This window comes from Wolffia australiana, chromosome 12 (assembly GCF_029677425.1).
Source record: "Wolffia australiana isolate 7733 chromosome 12, ASM2967742v1".
Classification (NCBI taxonomy): domain Eukaryota; kingdom Viridiplantae; phylum Streptophyta; class Magnoliopsida; order Alismatales; family Araceae; genus Wolffia; species Wolffia australiana.
The window spans coordinates 10,519,137-10,537,211 of NC_135846.1; the positions used below are offsets into that span (position 1 = coordinate 10,519,137).

Here is an 18,075-nt window from a genome sequence, read left to right on the forward strand (position 1 = left end):
TGACATGAAAATTTGTTATTAGTTTCTGATACAAAATGACCTCTCTCATCGATGCTCTAAGAACTACCTGAGACCATTTTAGATCCAATGAACATATACTTTATGAATGACCTAAACATGTCCAGAAATCGTTTCCTGTCAAGAATGTCATTAACTTTCTTTCCTTTTTGTTTTTTTTTGTAATATCACATTTATCACCTTCTTTAACACCAAATATATCGTTGGTTTTAATATTTTTTCCCCAACATATATATGACCTTATATTGATCCACTTCAAAACCACATAAAGTTCTATAGTTTAAATGAGCATGTAGCGTATGTAGTTGAATTCGTATTCAAGCGAGCTTACCAACGAACGCTTCGGCATTGTTACGAATCTAATCTACAATTTCTTACGAATTCAACATACGATCAGCATCTGTTGAATCTCTACTTGTTCGTAGCTTCAAAATACCAATTTCAACCATTTTATCAGTCTTCTGGGGCCATGTCCGTGGACATTGAATCTCTCCCCCCGCCCATCGCTGTGCAGGTCAAGTATCTCCTCGCCCAGAGTTCCGTTCCTTTGAAGGTAATTCTTGCGCGCCGAAAGTTAATTGGCTGGAAAATTCGGCCAGACATGATTTTTATCACAACGCCGTTGATTGTTATTTGATTTCGCTCAACTAGGTCGAACGTATATGGTCCGGATGCAAGAACGCAAAGTATTCTGACCGGCTCTCTGTGCTTATTCCCTTCTGCTTGGATCGCCTCAAGTGTCAGTGATGGATTTATATAGTCTCTGAGGTTTCTTTTTCCATTAAATGCGGCAATGTTCATCTTTCCAATTTTTTTTTTAAATTGCCGCAGGGGAGATTGTTTACAATGGTTTTTGTCCTGATGCCGCTCCAGACATTGTATTTCCTCCAGAAGATGAGGATTTTCATCCTCTCCCATTTGACGATGATGATGGGGGAGTTGGCGCTAGAGTAGATGAGAGCAGTTTGTACAACTGGGATGTCAAGGACCCTTCCCGACTCTTGAGACTGATTCATGAGATAAGGTAGTCTAATTTCTTGGGTTCTCGTGATCTTCTAGCTTCTAGAGTCTGATTCGTGAGATAAGGTATTCTTGTTTAAATTGATCGTCGCTTGACTAGAAGTTTTAATAAGTTTCATGTTGTAACAGGAACCTTTACGTTCGTCATCAAGAGAAGAAAGTTGGTGAACTCGATGATCCAAGATTGAAATTTGAAATGAATACCGTTCTTTCGAGGGAGGCAAGTTCTTATAATCCGATCTATTTTCTAACAATTTAGTGGTTGATTGGCCATCGTGTCTTTCTCGAGACTTGACTAAAATACAGTTTGCATGGCTGAAAGAAGATTCATACTCCGCTGTTTTTTCAGTTTTATGGATATGATCATTTATCTAGTTTCCCGTGAAATTCTTTCTTGCATCGTACGGTCATAGGAAATTCAATACTTTTATTTTTGCACTTGGTTATATTTTTAATGGGATTACGTAGAGAGAAGTTATGGGCCTCCGTTGTAGACCTCTCGGTCTAGGGACCACTCACCTTCTTTTTACTCTCCCAATGTTCAAAAGTTTTTTGACTCAACTATAACCTGCTTTATACGCTCCCGATCTACTCTTCATTAAAAATGTATCTTTTGAAATTATTACTGGTCTAATTGTCAGTTATCTATGTTCTCTAGCGGCCTTACCCTTGTTAACCAGTAATATTAACAAAATTAACTCATGCAGTTAGTATCAAACAAAAGAATGGAAAACATCAAAGTAAAAATCAATGGCCTGGGTGATCTGAGTTTCGAAAATTGATAAAGCACAAATGATCAAAAGTATACTGATGAGAACTTCGACATGGCCATGAAATACAAGGAAAATAAGACGTAACTGCACCAGAAAATATTTTAATTACACACACAGGAGAAGGAAACTTATATATGCAAGACTTAGTCAAACGGCTTATATCCATCTGTAACGATCTCCATTCATAGATCGCCCACAACTGTGCGTTTGAAATTGAATCTAAGAGATGCATTTCTCTATTTTCGTCATTTATTTGTCTGGTGAAGGGTCTTTTTTCCTAATTTCTTGACGTTCATGCAGGGGATCGAAGTGTGCAAAATTTCTGGTCATGAGAAGGTGAGTCATCTTCTTAAGCTACCCATATATACCTCACAGTGGCGTAATATTGACCATTTTTTGATATCATTGATATTTCGCATTTTCATTTCCTACGACATTTTTAGTTAAAGATGGTTATCTCTTTATTTATTATAATTTCTTCCTTACATAATTTCCTAATTCTAGTAGGCAGAAGTAAAATTCGCCGTGCCATTGTTGGATATGGACTTGAACAAGCTCGTACCTGGATGCCCATGGACTGCGCAGCAAAAGATACATTTACAGGTTCTTTAATATTTTATTCGTTCCAGGAGAAAAAATACGGAGTCTCAAAGTATCAATTGTCTTCCCTCTTTTATTTAAAAAAAATCAATTGTGTTATCTCGTTCAAAAAAGGTTACCAATTGTTTAATATATCTCCATTTTGTTGTTGAATTTTGAATCTCACTGGGTTTTTAAGATCAATTGTCTTGTCTTTATTTAGCCTTTAGTTACTCTTGATTGGTTGAACCTAAAGTGCGAAATGTGTTGTTGAGTTTATCCTTGTTCACTGACTTCAAGTATCGCATGTCGTAAGTGATTTTCTGTAAAAACATATTAACACACCGCAGGATGAAAAAGTTTGTTTAATTTATTTACCGGGACTGACATGATTTTTTGTAGGTTTTACTGTGTACTTATTTCTTGATCCGCATATTGATATGATCCCTCTCGTATCTTTTGCCACTAAGAGCATTTTGTCTTCTATTCCGGTCTTCTATGTCCTCTTTAAAGATGTAACCCTCCATGTTGGAGGGCAGGATTTCTGACTTTTACAAGTAAGTCATTTGGAACCGACGACTCTGCCAATGCCGTCCACCTGCTCAGCTATTGTCCCTTTTGGGGACGACCACTCATCCTATCTCATTCGTCACCATCCTCTTGGTGATGTCCATTCCACGGGTCCATCTCTCATCCCGTTCACGATACTTAACTGCGCCGCTTAGTATCATATATCATGAAACAACACTAATTGTCCCACAGTTTTCTTTGCATTTCTATAGAGCTTAATTGAAGCATATCTAATAACAACAAATTTTCATGAACACTAGTTGGTGGGGTTTGCTGTGCTCAAAGAATTATGCTCATTTGAGAAATGTTTTATGCCGTATCTAAAAATTCAAACATGTCTTAGTCAAACCGTAAAGGTATAATTATGCTCGATTTTCTTCTGGGATCATTTGATAAATATTAGATGTATACTCTTCAATGTTTATTCTGACCGTGAAGGGTGAAATATTCAGGCTGTTTTCCCTGTGGTGAAAAATTACTCGTCTACACCGGGTCGCCCTCAAATTAAATTGGTTTCTTCCCCTGATCTGAAAACGCTCTTCACCGTTGATGATGTAAAGCTTCCTACATGGATAGATGGAATGTATGACATGCTTTCCTTACGGTTATCCACTTTTCATGATCCTCATTTATCACGACTTATGTTGAGTTTGCCCTCGTCATATGTCTAATAAATCCATTCTTGAGTGAATTTAATTAGTTTTCACGTTTGCTTCATAGATGTGTACCATAATCAGGCTTTTAACATAACACTACAGTAACCATAATACCCTGCCTAAATGATGTCTCGTTGTGTTAATAGACATTCAGTTGATCTTGTTGAAATACTTGAGATCTAGGATGATACGATGTTTTGATACTATTGCAATTTTGATACTCAAGTGGTCAGATGAGTTAAGCTTGCTTGAATGAAGCAACTCGAAGTGGCCTATATGGAAATGTGTCAGTTCCTCGTGAAAACTTGTGAGCTATGAGTGGACATGTTTAGGGGTGTTAAAAAAGTTCGAAATCGTATTAGGTTTCATTTGTTTAATTTACTTAAATTTTTCATCCCGATTTATCTTTCGTCAGTTTTACTTTCTCTCTTGGATATTTCGAGATCTATTTACCTGGAAGTTTATGCCCACACCGTAGTTGATACCTAAATTCTCTCTCGATAGAGTCGTTCTAAAGTACCATGGATAAGCAAGGTGAGAAGTTATTCCTTTATGGTTTGACTAGCCTCATTACGAACTGGGTTTCATCTTAGTTTGTATTACTGCATTAGACTTCTGTAGAACGCGCCCTACTCTTCGAGAGATTCCCTTTGAGGATGTTACGTATGCTTCTCATTTATTAGGAAATTTCTTGTTATTCTGATGTGTGCTTATTTTCTTTCAATTTGTTTTTAAGCCTACAACTAAAGCAGCTAACAAAGACTGGAACTGAATCTGAGCTCCTGATTACATATTTTGTTCTGAAGGTGTATGGCTGAATATCTTCCAAATCTTGAAGAGAAACTGCAAGAAGAGGTAAAGTTTTTTCTTTTCAAAAACAAACATTTCGTAGTGCTTTTTCTTAAGAAGACTCTTTCGTTATTGTTTAACTATATTGCCAAAAGACGTTGACTGATCTCCGAGACTTGTTTTTTTTTTTTTGAACTATAACTAGGGATGAACACCCGATGAATCGGTGAACCTCCCATTTGGACCATAGAGGCCCTATACACTCCTTTCAGTTATCTTCAATATTTCCCTACACCTCCCGTCACATGGGATGACCATGTGGCCATAATTCTTTCTGCTTCATGTATTGCTCCATCTGTAGAAGCCCGTCTTCCTCGGAACGCCACCTCGTTTCATGTAACCAAATGGCCCACAACACCGCTAGAGCTTGCCTCCTGTCCTTGTTTCCTCTACCCGCGCAATTTTGTGCCGAGTCCCAAAAAGCCAGTTCAGATGTCACCTTCAACCTTAGAAGGGGCTGGCTGGCCCAAACCGTGCGAGCAAAGGAGCATTCAAAGAAGAGATGGTTGCAATCTTCCTCCCCATTCATACATGGCACGCGTTGTGGCGAAGTATCTAGGTATAGCCTTTTGCGAAAGACTCTGGTCATTAGTTTTTTCCTTGCTAGCAGCCATCCAAAAAATCTTGCCTTCAATGGAACTCTTTGTCGCCATATGAACCGGCATGCACTGACTAATGCCCTGTCTTCCTCTTGCCCCTGTCGGATCATCGTATAAGCCTTTCGGACTGAAAAGGGGCCATTTGTCCACTCCCACCTGTCCTTTTCTCCATCCTCTGGTCTTAACTGTAATAGGGATTGCTGCATATCGATGAGTTCGGACACACGCTGGTCAGATAAGGCCCCATGTATGATCGGGTTCCACGCTCCCTCCCAGCAGTTACACACATGGGCATCTTGCTCCTGGGCAAGAGCATACAGTCTGGGGAATATCTCACAAAGAATACCCTGTGGCGACCATGCGTCTCTCCAATATCGAAATGCCGTCCCATCGCCTAACTTGGCCGAGAAAAAACCTTGTACTCTTGGAAAAACCTGCCTCAGCCCTTGCCAGAACGGGGATGCTCCATGATGTGGGCCTGCCATTCTGTCCCAATTCAGTCCCCCACCATAGATGTCACGCAATAAATGGATGACCAGATCCCCTCGTGGATTCATGATTCTCTCCACCCATTTCGTTAGAAGGGCCATGTGTATACTCTGCATGTGTAGGACCCCCAAACCGCCTCTCTTGACGGGGCGACATACCTTATCCCATGCCACCATCGCAAGGCCCCCCCTTTGTGCTGGTCCGGATCCTCTCCATAAGAAACGCCTCATCATGCCTTCTATTCGCTTCACGACTCCTGCGGGCATCTTGAATACTGAGAGATAGAAAATCGGAATAGATGATAAAACTGACCTCAGCAGCACCAACCGTCCCCCTTTCGATAGCACTTTTGCTTGCCATCCCCTAGTCGTCTTTCCATCTTCTCAATGACAGGTTGCCAATCAGCCTTCTTCATCCTCCCCGTCATCAGCGGTAGTCCAAGATATCTCATTGGGACTCGTCCAATCGGTGTTCTTAGAATCTCCGCACACTGTGACTCCTCTTCTGGCGGGAGCCCGTTACACATAAATGCTGATTTGCTCCTATTTATTTGAAGTCTCGAAAAATCTGCAAAAAGATCAATCAGTACTGATAAATTTCTGGCTTCCCGCACTGAAGAAGGTGGTGTCATCAGCGTATTGTAGCAGTGGAATTCCATCAGATTGCCCGGGTAGTTGATAGCCTAGCAGTAAGCCCTTTGTGCACGCTTGCTCAGTGCAAACTGCGAGTGCGTCCACTGCCAAGACAAACAGTAACGGTGCTAATGGGCAGCCTTGTCTCACTCCTCGTTGAGGCTGTATTCGACTGCCTTCCGGCCGCCCATTTACCAGCACCGTGCAAGAGTGCGATGTAATACATCTCTTCACCCATATTATCCATTGCGTGGGGAAGCCCCTCCTTTTCATTGATGCCCATAGGAAATCCCAGTCTAAAGAGTCGTATGCTTTGGCAAAATCAACCTTCCACATGAACCCTTGTGTTCCCTTCCTCTTCCATGCGGCTAGGATTTCCCCGACTGTTACCGCACTGTCCACCAATAGCCTGCCAGGAATAAAAGCTGACTTAGCGGGCCGACCAGTTCACCAATCCTTGCTCTGAGCTTGTTTGTAGCACCTTGGCTATAATCAAGTAGATTGAGTTTGACAACAAAATAGGTCTAAAGTCTTCAATTTTTTCTGCCCCTGGACCTTTCGGCAGGAGGAAAATATGTGATCTATTAATCTTCTCCATGTTGCCCCGATCCGATCAGACCAGATTCCAACACTGGCTATAAAAGAATACCGGGATGCCATCAGGACCCGGGGCTCCCTCCCCATTCAACCCCTTAATTGCTGTCTTGACCTCGTCTTCTGAAAATGGTCGGATCATTCTCGCTTGATGTTCAAAGCTCACTCTCTTTGCCCCCTTGCCGCACCACTTCCGTCTGCTCTGTTTTCCCTTTCTGGAGAAGTATCTGAAATGGTCTGTGAGAAATCAGTGGGGAGGAGATAAAGAGAGGAAGAAGAGAGAGAAAGTAGAGAGGGAGTGAGAGAGTGGAGAGAGGGAGGAAAAACTACACACAAATTAGGGGCCAAAAAAGATCTTATTTAGATCAGAAAAAGACCCCTTATTTATAGCTTTACAATGAAGAATCAAAGGGAGGGAGGTGACCATACTAGGGAGGTGACCAGACCCCTTCTAACGGCCATATTTTTTTAAAAATATGGCTGTTAGAAGGGCCTGTCCAACGGCTATAAATTTATAGCCGTTGGACAGGATGGATTTATTGGGTCATTTAATGACCCAATATCCACCTTTAGTGGGTTTAATATTGGGCCCATAGGGACCCAATATTAAACGCTAATCGGGCCCACTATTGGGCCCTTAGTGGGCCTTACGTGGACCCTTAATGGGATTTGGGCCTGCCCTTTTCCTGTATTTATCTTGGTCTTTTTTATATGATTACAATGGCCTTAGGCCCACTTAGTTAGTTGTTTCATCTTGCTTCTTGGGCTCATGATCTAACAGTCTGCTATGGCCTGTCCCACTGCCTGTGTGCCAGTGTATTCCCGCTCTCCCACCTTTATTTTCAATATTTGATTTGTGCGTCTCCTGCCGTTTGCCACTAGATGGAAGAATCTCGTGTTCACGTCCCCTGCCTGTAGCCATAATTGCCTTGATCGTTGTCTCCAATCCGTCTCCGAGACTTGTTACTGTTGAAGATTCCTGTTTTACACTTTAGTTGATGTTGAGGCTCTTTTACTTTTTTTTTAGTTTGAAAATAAGGAAAATCACTTGGGAACGGTGATCAACCTGATGCTGTAAATATATAAGGGGATTAAATAAGTGGGATAGCGAGGCTCTTTTAAATTATGTATGCCATGCCATTGCATGTCTTGTTCTGATATTACGACGAGAAACCTAAACCAAAAATATTATACTTTGTTTTTATTCCCTTCAACTATGACCAGATTAGCATCACTGAGGACTGGGATTATGAACCTCTTCTGACTAGTCTCTTTCTTGTTTTAGCTTATTCTTTCATCTGATCTAACTTTCAAGATATCATATACATTTGATTCTCATACCCGATGAATTGAAACCCTAACCTGACTGCCCTTACCCACGGGCAGTTTCCTAAACGAGTGTGATGTAGACATTCCTAGAAAATATGCCTTCTCTTGCGTGATTTCCAGACCAATTGTAGGCGTGTTAAGTGCCCTTCATCCCTAATTCTCTTTTGATTTATCTATGAAAACTCTTTGGTTTTGTACAATTGAATTGCTGTCCATAATAATTGATGTTTCACTAATGGATCTGGAGAAAAGATAAGAACTACGGAAGATCTAGAAAGTCTCTACCATCTTGTTTATCCTATCCAATCCCTTGACTGATCTCTCGGCACCGGCTGAATGCTTATCTCAGAAAAAAAATCCGGCTACATTTGGAGAAAAGAGAAAGAAAGGTTTCGATGAAGGGTACAGTTGAACATTAAACTTAATAAGTTGCATGACCCACTCAGTTAGGGAGGCATTTGCTTCGAAAAGCCCATAGGTTCAAGGGAGTCTTTGACGGGTTCCTCCTCTGTTCCCCAGGTGATAGGATCCCCAAACCCAGTCAGGGGTATTTCTGTCATTTGCTTTAAGAGTTTACCTTTTACTTTCTTCGACCGTTCCATCGTCGAGCTTAACTTTATTTTTATCATTCTCTCTCTTCTATTCCAAGATCCTTTCTCTGTAGAAACATACACCATGATCTCTTTCAACTGGTTACAACAGCCAGATGAGGAAAATATATTGTTCCTTGATTAGCTGGAAACTCTATGCTCCCTTCATGTGGATCGATGTTGGTCTTACCGTCTTTAAACTATCGAAATCATGCTTCTAGCTTTGTGTCTAGGGCTTGAATTTAAGCTAGAAGGTCTCCTTTTGTTGGTAGAATTCCTGATCTCCTTTGTATCATGGTTTGGTTTTTGTCGATGTCGATACTAACATTCTCAATGAATTTTTTCTTTCAAAAGATTTTGGAGGCGGTTAAGAGGATTGATACCAGAAGACACTTCATTGAGGCCCTTGCCCCAGTATTTGGAAGGCCACTTGAAGCAGATCCGGTATTATCTTGCATGTCTTTTCTCCAAAAATACTGTTCTTCCTTGGATTGTAAAGCTAATCTGTTATTTCTTCAAGCAGGTATTTTGCAGAAGTGCTTCCATTCTTGCCGCCTCTGGGGCTTTTGTGTTTTTGGTACGATGTGCCCTGTATTCTTGCCCTCCAATCCTCATGAATTGCGGACACTAACTGTCAGATAAATGATAGTTCACAAATATAAATTCATCTCTACTGTCTTCACATGTCATCGAGTAATAATTTTTTTTATATTTCTCTTTGATAGTGTGGTTGGGTGAGGAAGGGAGAGAGGGACTACGGTCTTTCTGTGAAAAGGTTAATATAATTTCCTGACATTGCCTGTCTTGAACTAACAAAACTTAGTAATTTCAGGTTCATTTTAGCATTCCACCTCAATTTCCCAAGCATCAACCAGTCTTGACCCTAGAAAGTTCTGTGGTAAGAGTCCCAACACTTCTTTATTTACATCATTAGTGTGCTGCACTTCTGCTCCCTGCATGCATCAAACCATAGCAGATTGATAATTACACGCCAAAGTTTTGTTCTCTGCTTTGGCGTCTGATTTCTGTGATCCTTAAACTATTGAAATATTATCATTTGGGCTGCACCCTCTGACATCCAACCAAGTCTCACTTCATTCAGGGATGGGGCAACTGGACAATGTGGGACCACCATCATCTTCATCAATAATCCTGGATTTTTGGTCCCATCCAGAGACCCTCATGTCCCAGGCTCATCCCACGTCCCAGAGCAGAATAAACTGGTTTGGGGCCCACTTCAAGAGTTTCCTTCATAGGAGGGTTGAGTAATCAGAAGGAACTGGATGAGATCAGATTACATCTTGATCACCGATTCAAGCGTTTCCATCTTTTAAGTTGGCAATCTGATCGAATGATTCTATCAATCTAATCCATTGGGTCCTTCACCCATTGAAATGGATCAATCTGATTGAACCAGTAGCCTGATGAACAAAATGAGTCCATTCATCCAACGAGGTCCTGTCTCGTAGCAACCCCTGGAAAACTCAGAACTTATTAGGCGTACAACGCTGCCACCAGAGCCACCTTCAGTGCTGGCCAGAAAATCGGCCCTGCTGAGACCACTAGCAGCTCCACCAATTACCATGGCCAGTGGTGGTGCCATCAAAGCCGCTGACATCGCCGCCAAACCAGTGGCGAGTGAAGGCCCGTGGCAGCACCACTAAAAATATGGGAGTCACCACGGGTAACAGATGCAGAGATGAGGCCCTGTCTTCCAACCGTCCAACTTCTAAATTTCAAGTTGACTGAAACATTACTTTTTTAACTTTGGATGGAAGTGTGTAGAAAAGTAGTGGTTTAAATATATCCCGTTTCCTGTTGGATCAGATTTAACCATGGCAGTTTATGTGATTTCTGCAGCATTTTGATTTCCACGGTAGACCAATCAGATCTGGGACATTGATGGAATATCCCTGGAGCCCAAGATGGGACATGAACCACATGATTGAACGTATCTCGTGAGCTCTTCCCGAACCTCTACTCGCATTTACTTCTTTGTTTCTCTTTCTAAAACCCTCTCTTTATCCCCATCATACAGCGAATTTCTAGCTGAAGAGTGCTTGCGCTTCAAGATCTACTGTGCCGAGGCCTCAGGTCGACAACAATGACTTCAGTCCTCTCTTCCTTTATCTCTCTTTTTAACTGAGGTTAAGAAGAGAGAGTAAGCTAGGAGTGAGCTTAGATCTGCGTCAAAATGGAAGCTGTGGAATGACCCTCATAAATTTGTGTTTTTTTTTGTTTGTCAACTGAAGATCAATGTCTCTCATTTATTTTATGATGCTTTCCGGTGAATCAAGATCTGTTCAAGTAGAGCGTTCAATATAGAAAGAGAGAAAGCTGGGATTCTCGTGGATCGGCATCAAAATGGAATCTTCTGAGTGACATCTCTCTCTCTCTCATGCATTCGTGTGCATTTTCTATTTTTCAAGTTGACATCTCTCTCTCTGTCTAACTTAATGGTGCTCCCCTGTGTGTCAAGATCTGTTCTTGCTGCCTCTAGAAAGAGAAGAACAAGCTGGATTTGAGCTTAGATCGGAATCAAAATGGGATCTTTTGGGTGACATCTCTCTCTCATCAATTTATATGCATTTTCTTTTCTTCAAGTGGACATCTCTCTCTGCGTCAAACTTTATGATGGCCCCCGGTGTGTCAACATCACTTCTTGATGGCTCTAGAAAAAGAAGAGTAAGGTGGGTCTGAGCATAGATCAGCATCAAAACGGAATATTTTTTGAGTAATATATACATCTCTCTTGAATTCGTTTGCATTTCTGTTGTTCAAGTGGACATCTCTCTCTCCAATTTATCTTGATTCCCGATATGTCAACATCTTCTCCATGGTTGTTCTAGAAAGGGAATAGTAGTTTGGTCTGAGCACACATCGGCATCAAAATAGGATAGAATGGTAGGAAAGCTCATCATGACTTGATGTACTTTTTTTTATCTTTCATCTGCACATCGAGTGAGGCTGAGGGGACCGAGAGCTTCTCAGACAAAGTCCTCTGTCCAGCTGCTTCCAAGATCTCAAATTGTGGCCATTGGGCCATTTTAGGTCACATTTAGGGGCCCACTAATCTTCAACTTGGGCCCCCCTGATTCTTATCCTAGATTATCATATGGGCTTGACATCATTGCCGTCATTGTCGTTCCGATCCTGGTAATGAATTCGCAGAGAAATCACGTCTCAGTTCATCACACACACTCTCTCTCTACTCTCTCATCTTCATTAATCGTCAATAATGAATGGACTAGGGTACCGACTTTAGGTCGCATGCGTATTATTTTTATCATGAGATGGGGCTCCTCGTACTTGCCATGTCTTGTCTCGCTCGCTCGACGGGGATTCTTAGTTTCTTACTGCCGACGAGCAACAACTTTGCGTTAAAACAGGAATACAATAATTTGACCATTGATGTCTGGCTTTTTAAATGTTATCGTTAGGACTTTACTACTGCCGGGGGTGCGCTGGAATTCCCGCGTATGGTCCAGGAGTGAATTCGCACAGCCATTCTATCCTCGTCCCCCCGTCCTTTTTATCTTTCTATCTTCAGTCCTCACTATCCCTTCTCTCTAACATTTTACCTTCTCTCTCTCTCTCTCTCTCTCTCGCTCGCTCCCTCTCGCATTCTCTCTTACCCTCTCTCTGTCTCTCATTATCTCTCTTTCCCTCTCTCATTCTCTCTCTTTTCCTCTCTACTCTCTCTCCCTCTCTCTCATTCTCTCTCTCTCTCCCTCTCGCATTCTCTCTTACCCTCTCTCTGTCTCTCATTATCTCTCTTTCCCTCTCTCATTCTGTCCCTTTTCCTCTCTACTCTCTCTCCCTCTCTCATTCTCTCTCTCTTTACCTCTCTCTCTTCCTTTCTCAGTCTCTCCCTTTACCTCTCTACTCTCTCTCTCTCTCTCTCTCTCTCTCTCTCTTTATCTCTCTCTCTTCCTCTCTCATTCTCTCCCTTTTCCCCTCTACTCTCTCTCTTCCTCTCTCATTCTCTCCCTTTACCTCTCTTCTCTCTCTCTCTCTCTCTCTCTCTCTCTTCCTCTCTCATTCTCTCCCTTTACCTCTCTACTCTCTCTCTCTCTTCCTCTCTCATTCTCTCCCTTTACCTCTCTACTCTCTCTCTCTTCCTCTCTCATTCTCTCTCTTTCCCTCTCTACTCTCTCTCTCTCTCTCTCTCTCTCTCTCTCTCCCTCTCTCATTCTCTCCCTTTACCTCTCTACTCTCTCTCTCTCTCTTCCTCTCTCATTCTCTCCCTTTACCTCTCTACTCTCTCTCTCTCTTCCTCTCTCATTCTCTCCCTTTACCTCTCTACTCTCTCTCTCTTCCTCTCTCATTCTCTCCCTTTACCTCTCTACTCTCTCTCTCTTCCTCTCTCATTCTCTCTCTTTACCTCTCTATTCTCTCTCTTCCTCTCTCATTCTCTCTCTCTCCCTTTACCTTAGACATGGTCGTTCTGTTCTGTTGGTTTTAAACGAACAAAAAATTCGCACAAAAGAACCGCACAGGGCCTTGTTCTTTGTTATGTTCCTTTTTTTTTCAAAAAACGAACAAAATTCGCACGTTCGCACAAATTTGCAGATTGGCACAAAACTGGAACAAAATTTGTACAAAGCAAACAAAAGAACCGCACACGGGTCTGTGCAATGTTCTGTTTGAATTTGTTTTTGTTTTGTTCAGAAAATCGAACAGAACATACAATTCGCACAAAAAGAACAGAACAACCATGTCTACTTTACCTTTCTACTCTCTCTCTTCCTCTCTCATTCTCTCTCTTTACCTCTCTACTCTCTCTCTTCCTCTCTCATTCTCTCTCGCTTTACCTCTCTACTCTCTCTCTTCCTCTCTCATTCTATCTCTCTTTACCTCTCTACTCTCTCTCTTCCTCTCTCATTCTCTCTCGCTTTACCTCTCTACTCTCTCTCTTCCTCTCTCATTCTATCTCTCTTTACCTCTCTACTCTCTCTCTTCCTCTCTCATTCTCTCTCGCTTTACCTCTCTACTCTCTCTCTTCCTCTCTCATTCTCTCTCGCTTTACCTCTCTACTCTCTCTCTTCCTCTCTCATTCTCTCTCGCTTTACCTCTCTACTCTCTCTTCCTCTCTCCTTCTCTCTCTTTCCCTCTCTCCTCTCTCTCTTCCTCTCTCCTTCTCTCTCGCTTTCCCTCTCTCCTCTCTCTCTCTCTCTCCCTCTCTCATTCTCTCTCTCTCTTCCTCTCTCATTCTCTCCCTTTACCTCTCTAATCTCTCTCTTCCTCTCTCATTCTCTCCCTTTACCTCTCTAATCTCTCTCTTCCTCTCTCATTCTCTCCCTTTACCTCTCTAATCTCTCTCTTCCTCTCTCATTCTCTCCCTTTACCTCTCTAATCTCTCTCTTCCTCTCTCATTCTCTCTCTCTCTTTACCTCTCTAATCTCTCTCTTCCTCTCTCATTCTCTCTCTCTCTCTTTACCTCTCTACTCTCTCTCTTCCTCTCTCATTCTGTCTCTCTCTCTCTCTTAACCTCTATGCTCTCTCTTCCTCTCTCATTCTCTCTCTCTCTTTCCCTCTCTGCTCTCTCTTCCTCTCTCATTCTCTCTCTCTCTCTCTCTCTTTACTTCTCTACTCTCTCTCTTCCTCTCTGATTCTCTCTCTCATTCTCTCCCTTTACCTCTCTACTCTCTCTCTCTCTCTCATTCTCTCTCTACTCTCTCTTTCCCTTCTCCGTACTTTCCCTTTCCCTCTCTCTCTCTCTCTCTCCCTTTCTCTCTACTCTCTCTCCCAGTCTCACTCTCACTTTCATTGTCTCTCTCTCTCTCTCTCTCACTTGCACTCTCTCTCCCAGTCTCACTCTCACTTACTCTCATTCTCTCTGTTACTCACTCTCTCTTTCACTTTCACTCTCTCTCTTACTTTCTCTCACTTTCACTTTCTCTTACTCTTACTCTCACTTTCTCTCACTATCACTCTCTCTCCTACTCTTACTCTCACTCTCTCTCACTATCATTCACTCTCCTCTCTCTAACTCGCATTCTCTCTCTCACTATCACTCTCTCTCTTACTCTTACTCTCACTCTCTCTCACCATCACTCTCTCTCTTACCCTTTCTCTCCCTCTTTCTCACTCTTTCTCTCAATCTCACTCTTACTCTCATTCACTTTCTATCCCTCTCTCTCGCGCTCTCTCTCTCTCACACTCTTAGTCTCCCTCATTCTCTCTCTTACCCTTTCTCTCCCTCTTTCTCACTCCCATGTTCTCACTCTTACTCTCTCACTCTCATTCACTTTCTATCCCTCTCTCTCTTTACTCTCGTTCTCTCTCTTCTCTGTCTGTCTGTCTCTCGATAGATACATCCTCTACCCTTGAATTCTGCGTTCGATCGTGGAGTTAACCCGCTCTGTCATTTTCTTTTTTTTCCTGACGCAATCCTCTCCATCTCTTTCGTCTCTGTAACATATCCCTGATCTCTCCCTCTCTCTCTATCTATCTCTCTTATGGAGAATAGGAAAACAAGGGGAAGGTCGGGGAACTGGGGTGGGGTTTCCGGTCCCCCTTCATCCTCTGTCCGCAAAGGATTAATGTTATCGCCGAGCTTAAGCTCTCTGCCGTTGACCTGAGAACAAGTTGCTGTTTACGCTTGTTCTTCAGACGAGCCCTTCCTCTGAGAAGGACAGCTCGGCCCTGATCAGATCCACTCCCATCCCACGGGCCTCCGCTACGGTGGGTGGCCTTCATTATAACCCCGGCTCTGCTAGAGAGAGAAACAGCGATAGTTATGAGTAGAAACAGCTACCGAACCGGTGCGTTTCGGATCGTGAGTCTATCCTACAGCCCATGCCTTTAATGAGCAGAATGCACTCGGCGGAACCCCCGCATCTTTATATAGAGAGAGAAATAACGGGCATGCACGGGAAGCTGTCTCGGCTTTCTCTCTCTCTCTCTCTCTCCCCCTCTCCGCAATGAGGAAATCCCTGCTCCTGCCCTTGCTAGCACTCTCTCTTCTGGCCGCCATCCATGGCTCCGCCGCCTCCTTGGCCAAACTCATCGGCGCCGCGGAATGCTCAGACTGCGCCGCGAGGAACGTCGACAGCGCCACCGCCCTCCAAGGTTCCCCATCTCTCTCTCTTCCTCCGCCCATCTCTCTCTCTAAACCCATGCATCTCTCTCTCATGCCGTAACGCCGGCGCAGGTATGCGGGTGGCCATCGGGTGCAAGAGCAAGCGGGGGAAGTTCCGCGTGAGGGGGATGGCGAAGCTCGACAAGAACAACAGGTTCAGCTTGAAGCTGCCGAGTCTGCTGGTGAGCAAGAGAGGGAAGCTTCGGGAAGACTGCTTCGCTCAGCTCTTGGGCGGGCAGAGCGGGTCCGTCTGCCGTCTCGCGGCGTCGAGAATAGTGCTCAAGTACAGGGAAAACGACGGTAGAAAGCACGTCTTTTCCACGGAAGGGAGGCTGAGCGTGGCGACGGCCGCGGCCTGCGACGCCAAGAACCTCTTCCTCGGCTCGTTTCCGTTCTTCAAGCCGTGGCCCAAGTTCTTCCCCACCGTTCCGCAGTACACCGCGCCGCCGATCGCCGCCAGCGCGCCGCCGGACTACGTCCCGCAGCCCGTGACCGTGACGGCGCCGGCGCAGCCAATCTACATCCCGACTCCCGTCATCGTCACCACCCCGGCGCCGCCCGTCTTCATCCCGGCTCCCGTCACCGTCGCCGCCCCGGCGCCGCCCATCTACATCCCCGCTCCCGTCACCGTCGCCGCCCCCGCGCAGCCCATCTACGTCCCTCAGCCCGTCACCGTCGCCGCCCCCGCCCCGCCCGTCTACGTCCCGCAGCCCACCACCGTCGTCGCCCCCGCACCGCCGGTCTTCGCCCCCGCGCCGCCCGTCTTCGCCCCAGGCCCGCCCGTCTTCGCCCCCGCGCCGCCCTTCGTCACCCCCTCGCCGCCCACCGCCACGACGGCGCCGCCCGTGTTCGTCCTGACCCCGGCGACTGTCCCCACCCCCGTCTTCGTCCCCGCGCCGCCCGCCACTGTGCCCACGCCGGTATTCGTCCCGGCGCCGGCGACGACGGTACCGCCGCCCGCGACTGTGCCCGCGCCGATATTCGTCCCGGCGCCGGCGACGACGGTGGCGCCGCCCGCGACTGTGCCCACGCCGGTATTCGTCCCGGCGCCGGCGACGACGGTGCCGCCGTCGGAGACGTCGCCGGCGGCGTTCATTCCGCCGTTCATGAAGCCGCTGCCGCAGCAGCCGTTTAAGCTACTGCCTCCTCTCGTGGGCTGGCAACCGGCGGACATCAATGACAAACCGGAGAGCACGGAGACCACCACGGAACCATAGCCATGTATCTCTCTCTCTCTCTCTCACCCTCTCTCTCCGGAAATCTATCTCTGTGTCTCTTCCTAGTTTGCAAAATAGGTGTGAAATAAGGAAGTGAAGTTGGATTCTTTTGCCGGGGCCGCGCTCGAAGATGGTCGTGATTTGCTTCTACTGTTCTAGTTAATTGAAAGATCGAGTTTGTCTCCGTGCGACGAGTCCTTATCAGAGTTGACATGGGATTTTCGAGTCAAGGAGGAGTGACGCTGCGGACTGTTGGAGGGTAATGATGGGTTTCGGATGGGTGAATCTATCTGTCTCTCTGTCGTGAATGGCTTCAATGGCGGTTTTATTGAAGGGTAGATCTACCCACGTACGGGTGAGAAATTTAAAGATGGTAAGACCGAAGAGCGAGATATAGAGATAGAGAGAGGTACACATAGAGAGAGAGAGGGACGGAGATGGTCATTTAGACTCCGCCGTTCACCGTTCACCGTTCACCGTTCACCGTTCACCGTTCACCGTTCACCGATAGAAAGGTTAATGCGGCCTTCGTCATCCACGACCTTGGGGTGATAATGTCCGGGGAGAGAGAGAGAGAGAGAGAGAGAGAGAGATGGTTTTTTTCAGAATGTCCGAAAGAGAGAACAAGGAATGAGGAGATAGCGAGAGGACGAAGGTAATGAAATGGTGTTTTTAAGGATGTCCGAAAGGAGGAGAGAGAGAAAAAGAGGGATCAGGCAGCGATCCATCTCTCTCAATCTTGATGTAAATTTATGTAACTCTAAAAAAGAACTCCCTCTTGCTCATAATGGGTTTGTTTGCCATGAATTCCAGATTCAGAGACCAGTTTTCTCTCTCGTTCTATCTGTTCATTTGGATACCTGTCGCGCTGTACAGCTCTCTCCCGCTCTATTGGTTCATCTGTCGCTCTCTGTATTTCTCCTGTCCTGTATCTGTTATATTCTTAACGTGGACTATTCCATCTCGCCTTAAACCCCAATACTCTCTGTCCTTTTATCGATAACTGTAACTCCTAGACCGAGAATTTTCTCCGTCACAGAAGCATACCGTCCCATGAATATCCTCTTCAAAGCCCA

At 44.7% G+C, this 18,075-nt stretch overlaps 2 protein-coding genes across 2 annotated transcripts; both read left to right on the forward strand.

Moving 5' to 3' along the window:
- The first annotated feature begins 275 nt into the window (after positions 1-275).
- On the forward strand, positions 276-11,049 carry LOC144710411 (BRCA1-A complex subunit BRE-like protein). The gene is given in 13 exon segments (XM_078584172.1): positions 276-571; positions 670-757; positions 850-1,042; positions 1,168-1,258; positions 2,112-2,147; positions 2,316-2,414; positions 3,413-3,543; positions 4,423-4,471; positions 9,053-9,142; positions 9,222-9,275; positions 9,531-9,596; positions 10,559-10,656; positions 10,737-11,049. Coding segments are annotated over 13 exon segments (1,149 nt in total). The 5' UTR covers positions 276-487; the 3' UTR covers positions 10,807-11,049.
- A 4,500-nt stretch (positions 11,050-15,549) lies between these two features.
- LOC144710280 (uncharacterized) lies at positions 15,550-17,106 on the forward strand. Its single transcript, XM_078584005.1, has 2 exons — positions 15,550-15,772; positions 15,855-17,106. Exons 1-2 carry the CDS (start codon positions 15,625-15,627, stop codon positions 16,997-16,999), a joined length of 1,293 nt encoding a protein of 430 aa, XP_078440131.1. The 5' UTR covers positions 15,550-15,624; the 3' UTR covers positions 17,000-17,106.
- Positions 17,107-18,075: the final 969 nt, after the last annotated feature.

Bases quoted from the DNA above. Each gene is read 5' to 3' on its own strand.
- LOC144710280 (XM_078584005.1), top strand. From the start codon at position 15,625: ATGAGGAAATCCCTGCTCCTGCCCTTGCTAGCACTCTCTCTTCTGGCC. The intron at 15,773-15,854 runs GTTCCCCATCTC...ACGCCGGCGCAG, and splicing joins CAGCGCCACCGCCCTCCAAG to GTATGCGGGTGGCCATCGGG.